Source organism: Salmo salar, chromosome 05, assembly GCF_965601325.2.
Source record: "Salmo salar chromosome 05, fSalSal1, whole genome shotgun sequence".
In the NCBI taxonomy this organism is placed as follows: Eukaryota; Metazoa; Chordata; class Actinopteri; order Salmoniformes; family Salmonidae; genus Salmo; species Salmo salar.
The window spans coordinates 78,157,805-78,173,275 of NC_138295.1; the positions used below are offsets into that span (position 1 = coordinate 78,157,805).

The window sequence follows — 15,471 nt, forward strand, 5'->3', positions numbered from 1 at the left end:
CTACTCTAACCCTGGAAACCTCAACCTGCCTCTCTTGCACTGGACATTTTTTATCCTCAGGCCCATCGGCACCCCTACAACTAACACATACCACTACCTTCCCCAATGCTACACATTCCTTTGTCTCATGCCCTTCTGCACACTTCTCACAACTAAGAACCTCCCTCTAACACACTGCTGCCACATGCCCAAAAGCTTGACACCTGTAACAACTTAATGTATTTGGCACAAAATCTCGTACAGGATAACTTACATATCCTCACATCACTTTGTTGGGCAAAGACTCAACATCAAAACTCAAAAGAACAGACAATGACTCTTCTGTTTCACCACTTGCCACGTTGTCTGCGTCACACCAAATGACGAGCATCACAAACACCGGGAATCTTCCCCATTAGTTGGTAAACTTTTACATTTACTGTTAACCCAGTAATCAATCCTTTCAATGGTGCCATTTTCTTGAGAGCAAAACAATTCACATTTCTTGCCCCCATTCGTTTAACGTGGAGTGCCTTCTCGCTCTGACCAGCAGAAACACAAACAATTATCACAAGACCACTTCTGGTTACCCTCACCGATTCCACAGCACCCATCTCTGTTTTAACCCAGCCTGAAACCACAAATGGATCAGCCAAAAGGCAGGGGTCCAGTTTTTCCCAAAACTTCACTCCTACTATCACACTCCTCTATATCCTGACCCTCGGGCTCCGAGAACTTCACCACACCTACCACCTCCGATACTTCAACCTCATTCACTTCCATTTCTCCTCCTGTCTTCAGCTCAATCTGCTTACACTTTTTACAATTCTTCTTTAAGAAATGATCTCCCTTTTTCCCGCCATTTTTAACCAACTCAAGCTCAGCCTCTTCCTTCCTCTCTCTTAGACCTCCTCTGCCTCTCTTTTCCCTCCATTCCTCCTCCGTATTCCAAATATACATCTCCTTGTGATAATACTGAACTTCTCCTGACATCCATCTTGTTCTTGCATTCTCAAGGGATGCCATTTAGCCGGCTGTCACAATCTTCGTCTTGATGTTCTTCTTTATCAAAAGCTACTGCAACGCTTTTCCATTTCAAACAAGCGCGCTCTTCCCTGATGTTGCCCTCCCAGTTCAGCCAGGGGTAAACTAACATAGCAGGCATAGAAAGAAGCCTGAGCGGAGTCCCCACTTCTGTTTTTCAGGGGAAACAGAAGTTAGTTAAAAAATACTGTGTCCCTGAAAACCAGAAACATCCGCCAACACTGCTATGGGTGGGGTATACAGACTTCTGCAACCTGACTGGCTGAACGCAATATGCAACATCTGGGACTAACATTCTTAGCCACTCTAGCATGGTGGTGGAAAATAGTGTTTCATAAAGAAAGCACATATTTTCGCTTTTTTTCTGCCTTCTCGCCACTAAATCAAATTGAGGAAATCGATGCCTTTGCAGCCTGAATGGAGAATGTTTCACGTAAGAACCAGTCCACCGGGGATACAAGTGTATATAAAATCGGCTTCATACAATGCCTTTGGACGGTAAGATGAAACGACTCAATGTCGCCATCTGCCAGGCTTTGGGCTAAACTCTGTGGCAGCTAGTGAGGACCTTGTCTGTCTCTATTAATGCAAGTTCTACTACACTAACTTAGTGGATAAATGTCAGTCACACAGTCACTATAACATAAGGTCCACTTCCATCAACATTTCAGTTTATTCAAATAATAATTTCAATGTTGTTCATGTGTCAGATAACGACAAATTACAATAACTGGCAGTGCTTCACTCCAAAATGATTAAGACATGGCACAGGAAACATTTTGAAAATGTAAAGATTTATTTCAAATGTTAGAACAGGAGAACTGGACTAGCAGTTCTGTAGCTATAAGAAAAATACAACTAACAAATCTGAAACATGAGTATAAAAATAAGTGGTCATACAAATGGTGATTTAATTCATAAAGCAGATATAATGATAGAACACCTGGAGAGCTGATATAACACCCTCTTAATGACAGACACTGACAGTAATACTGAAATATTATGTGCACTTGTATACCATACATTAATTGGTTGTCATCTGGCCATGCTAGAAAATATGGAATAAATGTAACTTTCTAACTAGAAATTCTGCTTACTCTTACCCACACCTTATCCCCTGTTTGACTAAATCATGCACTTGCTCAACAGTTCTTCTGTATTAGCCAATTGTATCATGGTCATGTAGTGACTACTGCACAAATCCCCTGACCGCCAATTCAGATTGGCCCACTGCCATCAGAGTGAAACGTGAAAAGTCATCAACAAAAACAAAAATCAGGCGAGGGGGCATTTCCTCTTTCTAAGGTGTGGGGACTTGGTTGCCTTGGTGATGGCATTCATGAGCAGGCCGGAGAGACACTTTGGGGCGTCCTGGGAGGAGGGAGGGCAGCATTTTTGGAAGACAGCAGAGGAGGAGGGCTTCTCTGCAGAACAGCGGCTCTCCGCCAGCGTCACTAGCTGGGTTCACAGTCAAAGAGAAGTTATGAAAACAACAATATTAAAAAGCCTGCTATATGCTTAGACCTAAAATATAACTTTCAGTCTAAGATCCTGTAGACACTTAATGGGCAATCATGTTCATTTTATCCCATTGGGACAACCTGGTTAATATGAGATATGGGGTTGTCTGTGTGAACCTGTATTATTAAGTGAACCTGTATTATTTGAACTCACCTTTTCCTGAACACATGCAGTTCTCTGGTCTGCTGGCAGGGGGCAGCAATGGACCACTAAGTTCTGGACAGGGAGAGCCACAGGGAACCTGAGAGAGCAGATTGAAAGATCATCTCAGTATACTACATCTTTGTTTTACTCGATAATCAAATCAGTCAAAGGGCTTTGTTAGACCGATATGTACAAATGTCCCTGGATCAAACTAGCTGCTGTAATAAGATACTTGTGAAAGTTATTGTTGACTATTGTTTTTAAACTTTTGGTAATGGTCTTTGATACAATGCAAATCTGGAATTTTAATGTCATTAACCACGTTTCCATCCACAGTTTTATTGCGAGTAAGCTCATACCGTATAAAACAAAACCACAACAACTGTAATGGAAACAGGAGTTTTCGGTGAAATGTTATAAATGCCAACAAATAATTTGTTCGTTTGACATGGTGGGATCTTTTTGTGTCTGTAAAATGTATTATGTGAGAAATGATGGTGGAAACAGCTTTATGTGCAAATATTGATATAATAACCATCACAGCAAAGTAAACTTGTAGTCACGTGATAATATGATGTTGTCCTTCCACTACGACTCAGGAAACTATGCAGTTTATTAGGCTACAGATTAAATAAATGATGAACTTCACAGGGTAGTGAAAGTGCACAGTGATGAGCTTGATGCTCCTTTCCAATAAATATTGAGGGTCTTATTCTGGTGACATGATGATTGATGATTGACTGCCATTTGAAAAATGTAAATATTGTTTGCTGTTATCCATAATAAATCTCATAATCTAGACTAGCCTACCCACACTGTATCTGCTAGTTGTTGGCTAGAGCGCATGTGCCAAGACCAGACTTGGCACATTTGCTATTTGGAGCAACCGTTTTTGTGACATCGGTAGGGTTGAAATATGATAGAAACACACTGAACTTTAGATTTTTATTCAGGAAAATGAAGAAAAAAATATACATTTTGTGTGCACTACAAAAATCAGCAACAAGTCAGTTTGGTGGAAAAACATCACTGGCGGGAAAATGCGCAGTTCTGGTTCTGTCAACCAGAAAGATAAACAATCAGGCTGGGCAGCATAAAAATGTGACTGAGGAGGAAAAAGGTCAAATTAAAAACACACACACCATAATGCTAAACAAACACACTTACTTCTTCTTGATGATCTTGTATGTTTCACAGATGTGTCCGAGGTTGTGGGTCTGAGGTGCGGCAGAGTCAAGCTTTTGGTCATAGTCTGGATGAGGGGCGCGGGAGGAGAAACAGGTGTACCTCTCCTCACCTTCTCCCACATCACAACAGGAGGAGTTGTGAAGCCTCCCCTTCTGCTCTTCCTCACAGAACCTGTCAAGCACCTCACGCCACTAAGAGAGAGATGAAAAAAGATGTACATTCTTTTTCACTGTAGAGGATAGTTTATACAGATATTTCTGTTTAGTAGCCTTCTACAGTGTAGGTATGAATTGGATCCTTACTTTTCCCAAGTTGACAAGTGCAGGTAGGCAGGCCATAGCACATAGCCCCACACACACACACACACACACACACTGCTCCTTACCTTTCCCTCAGCACAGGGTAGCACGTCCCCCTGTCCCTTACAGCAGTGTTTGAACCCTCTCTCCAGCCGGTTCACGGCCTTTGATTGGCGGGCCAGCCAGCCAAAGCCTGTACGTGGCAGGCACTTGGGGGTGTAGAGAGGGCGGTGCTTGCGTAGGCGGCAGACCAACCCGATGTTGTCGAAAGTGGGGCGTCCAGGGGGGAAGCTGATGTTAGAGTCTCTGGGAGGAGCTTGGGGGCTCTTCTCGAGCTTCTCCCCTCTGATAATGCGCGGACCGGGCTGGGACCTGGGAGGAAAGGACACAATACATGTAGTCATTAGTTGCCATAGAAAAAGACAATTTGAACTTAACATTAACCCTAAACTAGGGCTGTGGAGGTCATGAAATGTTGTCTGCCGGTGATTGTCATGCAAATAACTTCACAGTAAATTGACAGTTGATTAGGCCTACATAAACACATTTAGCATCTCCTGACTTCCACACATAGCCACTGATGCCACTGTCAGTCTCACGTAATTGACAGTTAATTAGGCCTACAGGCCTCTTCTGTTGTCCTGGTTTCCAGTGGTTTGCAGAAGAGAATGTCTTCCTTAATTGACCCCCCATAAACGTAACAGACATATACAAGGAGCTGTGCCAGGCCCGCCACGTCTATTGACTCATCCAGCTGTAACGCATAGAATTCAATGGCTTGTATGCGAAGCAGTAATTGTTTCAAAACATCACCTGCAATGTCACTGATGCGTCATGAAACTGTTGTTTGATGAAGAAATTGTCTGTATAATTTTGGCCTTTTCCCCCAGCATTGTCCCAGCCATATCCGCAGCAGCAGGAAGAATTAAGTCCTCCACAATAGTATGGGGCTTGCCTGTCCTAGCCACTCGGTAGCTCACCATATAAGACGCTTCTAGACCCTTCTTATTAATGCTATCTGTTGCTTTTATACATGTCTTACTACTCGAAAGTTGTCTTAAATCTCGCAAAAAAAAAACGTGGCTTATTTTCTTTCTAAATGTCTGTGCAAGACGTAAGGTTTCATCAAGTTGTGAGATAGTACTTTTGCACATATAACACACTGTGGCTGTGGAAAGGCACTACTCCCAATATAAGTGAACCCCAAATCAATGTAGTTCTCATCATATTTGCGCCTCTTCGATGGTCCAACGTCCCTGTCTGTTGTTCGGTGCTTTCCCGGGTTAGGAGGCAGTAGCTCTTCGGCTACATCAGGTTCACAGCTGTCAGTGACCATGCTACCTGGGCTAACAACAAATGTAGAATGAATGATGCTAGCATTGTATGTGCTTGTGGAAGCAGATCAACTTGTGTCGTCAACAGGTGCAGTACTGCTCGTAGTAGCAGTACCACCAGTAGAGCTGGTATGTGTCTATGGACGCGGGCCTTTTTTTAAAAACATTTATCAATTTTCGAGCAAACGGAATAAGCAGCAGCTACGTTTGGCTACATACGGACCGTTAGTGGAATTCCCACGAGAGAGTAACGGTTAATGTGATTGGATGTTAATTATTTGACTAGACTACCTGTATTTGACATTGTGTTGTTATTTCACTGAACACTAGATGGTTTCATTTTATTTTTGACAGTGAAACGAGGGTAAGGTGAGAAAAAAACCTTACCCAAATGTATAGCCCCATTGTAAAATATAAATGGACTGTTTGAAAATGTGAAGAAAATTTTTAAAAAGTGTTATAAAACATTTCTTTAAATGTGAATCACACTTTTATTTGTTGTACTCCCAACGACATAGCGTACCCCAGTTTGGAAATACCTGGCCTACACCATCACAATTAATCCAATAAATGTATTTTAGACAGGTCTAAAGAAACATGATATGAAGAAAATGTAGTCTATTTCAGAAGAACAGAATAGCATACTCAGTTGTCCTTATGTTAGTCCCTGATCAGACTATGCCATATGGCTGTGGGCTACACTAGTTCATTTAGCAGACAAGATTGTCTTAGAATTCCGTGGCATTATTTTATAGTATGAAGAACACAATTGAACATAGCTGAATAAAATATAAAATATATTTTCTCCAAACGATTTCTGAGAAAGTGCGCACATGCAGCTATTTTTTCATTAACAAAGAAACAGGACCTCCTACAGTGAATTTGGAAAGTATTCAGCACAGTTGACTTTTTCCACGTTTTGTTACGTTACAGCCTTATTCTAAAATGGATTAAAGAGAACAAATTCTCAATCACCAAAAATACCCCATATTCAGAAAGAAAAAAACAGGTTTTTGTACATTTTTGCAAATTTATTACAAATAAAAAACATAAATACCTTATTTACATACTGTACCAGTCAAAAGATTGGACACACCTACTCATTCCAGGGTTTTTCTTTATTTTTACTATTTTCTACACTGTAGACTAATAGTGAAGACATCAAAACTATGAAATAACACACATGGAATTATGTAGTAATCAAAAATGTGTTAAACAAATCAAAATATATTTTATATTTGAGATTCTTCAAAGTAGCCACCGTTTGCCTTGATGACAGCTTTGCACTCAGCATTCTCTCAACCAGCTTCACCTGGAATGCTTTCCAACAGTCTTGAAGGAGTTCTCACATATGCTTAGCATGCGTGTTCTAACTTTTGACTGGTGCTGTAAGTATTCTAACCATTTGCTATGAGATTCGAAATTGAGCTCAAGTGCTTCCTGTTTCCATTGATCATCCTTGAGATGTTTCTACAACTTGGAATCCACCTGTGGTAAATGAATTTGATTGAACATGATTTGGAAAGCCACACACCTGTTTATATAAGGTCCCACAGTTGGCAGTGCGCACGTCAGAGAAATAACCAAGCCATGGGGTCGAAGGAATTGTCCATAGAGCTCCGAGACAGGATTGTGTCGAGGGACAGATCTGGGGAAGGGTACCAAAACATTTCTGCAACATTGAAGGTCCAAGAACACAGTGGCCTCCATCATTCTTAAATGGAAGAAGTTTGGAACCACAAAGACTCTTCTTAGAGCTGGCCATCCGGCCAAACCGAGCAATCAGGGGAGAAGGGCCTTGGTCAGGGAGGTGCCCAAGAACCTGATGGTTACTCTGACAGAACTCCAGAGTTCCTCTGTGGAGATGGTTGTCCTTCTGGAAGGTTCTCCCGTCTCTGCAGTACTCCACCAAAGAGGCCTTTACGGTAGAGTGGCCAGACAGAAGTCACTCCTCAGTAAAAGGCACATGACATTCCACTCGGAGTTTGCCAAAAGGCACCTAAAGGAATCTCAGATCATGAGAAACAAGATTCTCTGGTCTGATGAAACCAAAACTGAACTTTTGGCCTGAATGCAAAGTGTCACGTCTGGAAGAAACCTGGCACCATCCCTATGGTGAAGCATGGTGGTGGCAGCATCATGCTGTGGGGATGTTTTTCAGCGGCAGGGACTGGAAGACTAGTCAGGATCGAGGGAAAGATGAACGGCGCAAAATACAGAGAGAGATCCTTGATGAGAACCTTCTCCAGAGCACTCAGGACCTCAGACTGGGACAAAGGTTCACCTTCCTACAGGACACCGACCCTAAGCACACAGCCAAGACAACGCAGGAGTGGCTTCGGGACAAGTCTCTGAATGTCCTTGAGTGGCCGAGCCAGAGCCTGGACTTGAACCCGATCAAACAGCTCTGTTGAGACCTGAAAATAGCTGTGCGGCCAACGCTCCCCATTCAACCTGACAGAGCTTGAGAGGATCTGCAGAGAAAAATGGGAGAAACTCCCCAAATACAGGTGTGCCAAACTTGTAGCGTCATACCCAAGAAGAATCAAGCCTGTAATCGCTGCCAAAGGTGCTTCAACAAAATACTGAGTAATGGGTCTGAATACTTATGTAAATGTCACATTTCTGTATAAAAAAAATATATATGTTTTTGCATTATGGAGTGTAGATTGAGAAACAAATGTGTGTAGATTGAGGGGGTAAAAGCGATTTAATCCAGTTTAGAATAAGGCTGTAACATAACAAAATATGGAAAAAGTCAAGGGGTCTGAATACTTTCCGAATGCACTTTATATGCTTAATTTTGAGTTATTTATGCAACTTTAGTTGTCATACAAATGTTAGGCTATAGGTTTTGATATTTAATAGGTTCTAAGGCTGCATGATGCGACTGATGATGCTTTTGAAAAAAGCAGGAAAGGCATGTGCTCTGCTCTGTTTCTTGTACAGGCTGCACACACTTCATCATTCACAATTTGACAAGCACTTGATAATATTCTCACCCATCAGACTATTCTTAATTTAATCTGATCTTTACATATAGCCTACTAATATGTGTGGAATTACTTTGATTAGAACGGCCCACCTCTTCCAGTTTAGATGGACGTCATATTCTATTTGTGCCCTTCTCGTAGGCCTATTATATAGACAGTGTCGTTTTTTATTTAAACTGTTGTCACTGTCAACAGAGTAGGCTACCCTTTAACTTGTCATATAAAAAAATATTCTGCTAATGTCTCCAGTCATATATAGTGTAGTAGAAATGCATGAAATGTGTTTCTAAAAAGGCAACATTTTCCACGTTCAAAGAAAGAATCAACGTAGGCCTATCTGATACAGCCTAGCCATACTCTAGTCTATGCTATACACGCTCAGCCATGCATTGAATGATATTTTTTTTTGCGAACAATGATTGAGTTCTATTATTAGCCTAAATTATAACTATCCAATCTACTCATCACATTTCCAATAGTAGGCTATTTTACATAAGAAACAGCATTATATGCATGTAATGCTTTATTATAAAGGGTGCATTTTTATGGTGAAAAACAGCTTCCCCAAATATGAAACTCACGCACTGCCTATGTATGCCAGTCAGGCTACACCGGTTGTAAAGCAGATTAATGTGCTTCATTTTAAAAATGGATACATAAATATCAGCACATGAAAGCTGGGATCCTCTTTTATATAGTGGCCAGTCAAAAACTCTGTTTTCACACACAACTGTGCAATGACTGGGTTTATAAGAACTAGAGGTTGACCGATTATGATTTTTCAACGCCGATAGCGATTATTGGAGGACCAAAAAAGCCACTACCGATTAAATCGGCCAATTTTTGTTGTTGTTGTTGTAATAATGACAATTACAACAATACTGAATGAACACTTATTTTAACTTAATATAATACATCAATAAAATCAATTTAGCCTCAAATATATAATGAAACATGTTCAATTTGGTTTAAATAATGCAAAAACAAAGTGTTGGAGAAGAAAGCAAAAGTGCAATATGTGCCATGTAAAAAAGCTAACGTTTAAGTTCCTTGCTCAGAACATGAGAACATATGAAAGCTGGTGGTTCCTTTTAACATGAGTCTTCAATATTCCCAGGTAAGAAGTTTTAGGTTGTAGTTATTATAGGAATTATAGGACTATTTCTCTCTATACCATTTGTATTTCATATACCTTTGACTATTGAATGTTCTTATAGGCACTTTAGTATTGCCAGTGTAACAGTATAGCTTCCGTCCCTCTCCTCGCTCCTACCTGGGCTCGAACCAGGAACACATCGACAACAGCCACCCTCGAAGCAGCATTACCCATGCAGAGCAAGGGGAACAACTACTCCAAGTCTCAGAGCGAGTGACGTTTGAAACGCTATTAGCGCGCACCCAGCTAACCATTTCACATCGGTTACACCAGCCTAATCTCGGGAGTTGATAGGCTTGAAGTCATAAACAGCACAATGCTTGAAGCATTGCGAAGAGCTGCTGGCAAACACACGAAAGTGCTGTTTGAATGAATGCTTACGAGCCTGCTGGTGCCTACCATCGCTCAGTCAGACTGCTCTATCAAATCATAGACTTAATTATAACATAATAACACACAGAAATACGAGCCTTTGGTCATTAAAATGGTCGAATCCGGAAACTATCATTTCGAAAACAAAACGTTTATTCTTTCAGTGAAATACGGAACCGTTCCGTATTTTATCTAACAGATGGCATCCCTAAGTCTAAATATTGCTGTTACATTGTACAACCTTCAATGTTATGTCATAATTAATTACGGCCTTTGTTAGGAATAAATGGACTTCACACAGTTCGCAATGAGCCAGGCGGCCCAAACTGCTGCATATACCCTGACTGCTTGCACGGAACGCAAGAGAAGTGACACAATTTCCCTAGTTATAAGAAATTAATGTTACATTACATTTCAATGTTACATTACATTTAGCAGACGCTCTTATCCAGAGCGACTTACAGTAGTGAATGCATACATTTCATACATTTTTGTTTTTCTGTGCTGTTAGCAGGCAATATTAACTAAATATTCAGGTTTAAAAATATATACTTGTGTATTGATTTTAAAGAAAGGCATTGATGTTCATGGTTAGGTACATTGGGGCAACGACAGTGCTTTTTTCGCAAATGCGCTTGTTAAATCATCACCCGTTTGCCGAAGTAGGCTGTGATTCAATGACAAATTAACAGGCACCGCATCGATTATATGTAACGCAGGACACGCTAGATAAACTAGTAATATAATCGACCATGTGTAGTTAACTAGTGATTATGTTAAGATTGATTGTTTTTTTATAAGATAAGTTTAATGCTAGCTAGCAACTTACCTTGGCTTCTTGCTGCCCTCGCGTAACAGGTAGTCAACCTGCCACATAGGCTCCTCATGGAGTGCAATGTAAGGCAGGTGGTTAGAGCGTTGGACTAGTAACCGGAAGGTTGCAAAAACGAATCCCCGAGCTGACAAGGTAAAAATCTGTCGTTCTGCCCCTGAACAAGGCAGTTAACCCACCGTTCCTAGGCCGTCATTGAAAATAAGAATGTGTTCTTAACTGACTTGCCTAGTTAAATAAAAGGTGTATAAAAAATAATATTAAAAAAAAATATATATATATCTTTTTTTTTTTATCAGAAAATCGGTGTCCAAAAATACAGATTACCGATTGTTATGAAAACTTGAAATCAGCCCTAATTATTCTGGCCATTCCGATTAATCGGTTGACCTCTAATAAGAATACGTTTCACTAGGCTCTGTAGGCTATGTGCTCTCTTACCGTGTCCCAGGGGTTCTAGGTCTGTAGGCTATGTGCTCTCTTACAGTGTCCCAGGGGTTCTAGGTCTATAGGCTATGTGCTCTCTTACCGTGTCCCAGGGGTTCTAGGTCTGTAGGCTATGTGCTCTCTTACCGTGTCCCAGGGGTTCTAGGTCTGCAGGCTGCGTTTTGAGTTATTTGGCCACGTTAGATGTTATGATACAAACCTTATCAAAACATATAGGCCTATGGGCTAGGCTACATGACGTGTGATTTGAAAAAGTAGGACTAAAAAAGGCATGCGCTGTTTCCTGCCTTACTGCACATGCAGGGAATCATTAAGTGATAATACATCATTCACAAGTGATAATATTGTCACCCATCAGACTATTTTAATCTTGACTTTACATATACTAAATAATATATGTGTGAAATGTGTTATGATTTAGAATGGACCATTATCATGCACCTATTGGAATAGGGGAGCTTTTCCCATGGTTCATTATCATGCCAGCCACGTAGGCTGTACTCCTGTTGTAAATCGAAGCAATGTGCTTAATATTTGGAAAGTTGAGAAATAAATATAGTAGGTCTAGCCTATAGAAAGCTGATGGGATCCTCTCTTAAAAAAAATAAAAAAAAGAGGCATAAAAAATGGTTTTGTTGACTGCATAGCCAATAGAAATGTTGCGCAACATGAGCTCATGGGCTCTCATGAAGTGTTTGATTATATTTTCGATTACATTTCTATTGTTGTCAGAGTGATTAGAGAGACAGTAAGGTGCTGAGTACCAGCACATTAGAACTGGCTGTTAGCAAGTTTGGTACTCTACTAATGATCACCAGCACCATCAGAGTGCAGTTTTGGAGAAGCCTAGTTACCGTGACTAAACGGTCACGTAATACCGTCACCATAACAGCCCTACCCTAAACCGGTCTCTCTCTCTCTCTCCTTACTTGTGACAAGTGTTGGGGTTAAAGGTGAAGCCAGGTTCAGGTATGGGGGAGGAGCCTGCCCCCTGGGTGTTCGGCAGGTAGTTGGGGTTTGGGGTTTGGCTATGGAAACAGCTCAGTCTGTCCCCGCCCTCTTTCTTGCAGCAGTGGTGGTGGCGTGTCTTCACTGAGAACTCATCAGTACAGAATGTGGACAGGGTCTGTTCCCACTGTAAGTGACATACAAACATCAATTCACACATGAAAAATAGAGATAAAGGAAGTCCTAAAATGGTTAAGGTACAGCTTTAGCCCTCAAGGGCCTGACTCATGAACACCTTCCCCTCTACACAGCTATACAGATAGACACCAAGGCTGATCTGTTGTGTCTGTATGGGCTTTCCTTCTACTGAGTCTCATCTTCCCTGGACATCCTCTGTCCTCATCACTACTACTGTCTCGGGTTGGGTTAAATGCAGAAGACACATTTCAGTTGAATGCATTCAGTTGTACAACTGACTAGGTATCCCCCTTTTCCTTATATTCCCTAGACATCCTCTGTCCTCATCACTACTACTGTCTCATCTTCCCTAGGCATCCTCTGTCCTCATCAATACATCTGTGCACATAGAAGGTGGTTCTGTTGGTACAATAGGAGCGAACGGACCAGAACTGAACACAACACGACAGAACAGAAAGGAACAGGGCAGAATCCAATGTTGCCACAGAAACACTCACCGCCTGTGTAACGCAGCACAGCGTCACTTCCTGGACCTGCTGTGTCCCGTTCCTATGGCAACACGCGCTGTACCAGGACTCTATCCGGTTGATGGCGTCACCTTGACGACGAAGGTAGCCAAAGCCTGTCTGTGGTAAGGAGTAGGCAGGGTACCTGGGACGACGGCTGCTATGGAGACAGATGGCCTGGAGGTTGTTAGGGGAGGGCTGGCCAGGAGGGAAGAGGACACTGGGGTGGGAATCCCCAAACGAGCGAGGCCCAGCCATCGGCCGAACTCCAGGTGTAAAGTCTGTGTCCAGGTGCAGGGTGATCTCCCTCTGGGTCATGTCTATGTCAGCTGCCCTGGAGCCCGCTGGGAACACACACTTCTGTTACTGTACTTCCCTCACACAGGATACAGCACACACATCATACTCCATTGGCTGTGTGATATGAAGTATACCAGCAAGGAAGGCATCGCCACCCACCTCTCTCCTTGAGGACTTTGAGCAGGTCAGGCTCAAAGTCCTCATGTACATAAGTGACCTCTCGCTGCTCCACGACAGGAAACTCTACACAGTGACAGACAGGAATTAGTACTGACAGCCATACACTAATAACATGTCATGTGCCAACACTGTATTAATTACATGGCAGAATGGCATGGGCATAGGAGAGGATGTGTCCCAAATACTTTGGAATACTTTCCTTCTCTCGTCTGCTTTCTTTCATTATTCACAGATCTATCAGTGTTAGGCTGGATATAACAAAACACACTCACCTATGGGTTACAGTTAGAACACACTCACCTATGGGTTACAGTTAGAACACACTCACCTATGGCTTACAGTTAGAACACACTCACCTATGGGTTACTTAGTTACGGTAACAACACACTCACCTATGGGTTCCCAGAGTCCCCCAAAGTCCACCTCCCTCTGGGTCATATCAGGCTCCAGCTGACTCGCACCTGGAAGACATTAACACACAGCACTGTGAGGACATTAACACACACACACACACACACACACACACACACACACACACACACACACACACACACACACACACACACACACACACACACACACACACACACACACACACACACACACACACACACACACACACACACACACACACACACACACCACACACACACACACACCTTGCAGGAGCTCCTCTAGGTCAAAGGAGGCCTCTCGCTGTAACATGTCAGGCTTATCTATGGAAGGGATGAGAGAATGTAAACACAGACATAAAAACACAGAGACCGGCACTGTTACATTAGCCATCACACTCTGACCATGTAATGTCAGTATGGTTGTCCACCACCTAGATTTCACATAGAAATATGACTTATAGATATGTTATACTAATTGAAAGCAAGTCTAAGAAGCGGAAGATCTGTTCTATGTGCACTATTTCTATCATTCCCATTTCTTAAATTACATTTTTGCTTCTGGTTTTGTATACCAGCTTCAAACAGCTTAAAATACAAATATTTTGGTTATTGAAAAATAATTTCATAGCGGTTTAGATGGTACAATGATTCTCTACATTGCTTGTTTTGTCACAAATTGAAATTAGGCTAAATATTAGAATTTTAGCAACCAGGAAATTGCGGAGCCAGTTCTGCATATTGCACCTTTAATTAACATGGTGTGAATTCTTTAGTCTAGATGTTTGTTACACCTAAAATAATAGTTCTACTGTTAGTAGACTTGGACAAAGAATGTATCACGTCCAACAAATAATGTTTTTCTTCATGATCTTGATAGTGCATAGAGCTGGCCTCTTCTGCGAACTTCTAACAGACCATGCACGAACAGAAGGTGAGCCATAAACATACCAGTACATAAAACAAGGACAGAAAGAACTGATGATTACATGCAAAAACCTCGTAGGCTACAAACCTTCAGATGCCGCGGACACCAGCACTAATGCACACCAGCAGGCTAGAGCCCGAGCCCAAGACCAACCCATTTCGAGTACTGACACAGTAGGTGTCCGATATCCTTGTCCTCTTCACAGGACTGTTTCCACTCTCTCTGTTTCGCCCCTTTTCACCACCCCACTCTCTTTCCCTGTGTTTCGCAGTCGTTCCAAAGCCACGTCAAGTTCAGGAAACGACCTTTGAGCGTCAAATCAAGGTCCTTCCTTTTCGAACCGTTAAGTCTTTTTGGAGTGGTATGAAATAGAGAACGAGAGTTGTGAGAGGGCATAGATACATGTATGTTTGTTTTGTGATTGGAGGGAAAAGAAGGAGGGATATTTTCCACCATGAGTCAGCAGTGGCGTGTTTTCTTGGAAAGAAGCCAGGCTTCTCCCAAAAATGGACTAATAAAATAAATAAATAATTGTCCTTCATTTCGCAAGAGGCTGAATTTATCACACTGGAGAAAGGATCGGAGCGAGCGAAACAGCGCATTTCTTTATGTTTAGCGTCGAATGCAAGGGTAGCCATCAAGCATTTGCCCTCCCTTGATAAAACAAGTATAAAGTCATAGCCAATCAGTGTTGAGCTAAACCGAGTGAG

The 15,471-nt window shown here is 41.9% G+C and overlaps 1 protein-coding gene across 2 annotated transcripts; it reads right to left on the reverse strand.

The window, feature by feature from the left end:
- Window positions 1-1,798: 1,798 nt before the first annotated feature.
- LOC106593883 (extracellular matrix protein 1) lies at window positions 1,799-15,182 on the reverse strand. 2 transcript variants are annotated; one of them, XM_045718966.2, is made up of 10 exons: window positions 14,849-15,182; window positions 14,101-14,157; window positions 13,834-13,902; window positions 13,421-13,504; window positions 12,953-13,305; window positions 12,239-12,444; window positions 4,262-4,547; window positions 3,856-4,067; window positions 2,698-2,785; window positions 1,799-2,481 (listed from the first exon to the last, which is right to left on the reverse strand). In XM_045718966.2, exons 1-10 carry the CDS (start codon window positions 14,916-14,918, stop codon window positions 2,299-2,301), a joined length of 1,608 nt encoding a protein of 535 aa, XP_045574922.1. In that variant the 5' UTR covers window positions 14,919-15,182; the 3' UTR covers window positions 1,799-2,298. The 2 variants fall into 2 exon arrangements, with proteins under 2 accessions (XP_045574922.1, XP_045574923.1); XM_045718967.2 differs by lacking the exon at window positions 14,101-14,157.
- Window positions 15,183-15,471: the final 289 nt, after the last annotated feature.

Bases quoted from the DNA above. Each gene is read 5' to 3' on its own strand.
- LOC106593883 (XM_045718966.2), bottom strand. From the start codon at position 14,918: ATGGGTTGGTCTTGGGCTCGGGCTCTAGCCTGCTGGTGTGCATTAGTG. The intron at 12,445-12,952 runs GTGAGTGTTTCT...TGTCACTTACAG, and splicing joins TGTGCTGCGTTACACAGGCG to TGGGAACAGACCCTGTCCAC. The intron at 2,786-3,855 runs GTAAGTGTGTTT...CTGCTCTCTCAG, and splicing joins TACAAGATCATCAAGAAGAA to GTTCCCTGTGGCTCTCCCTG.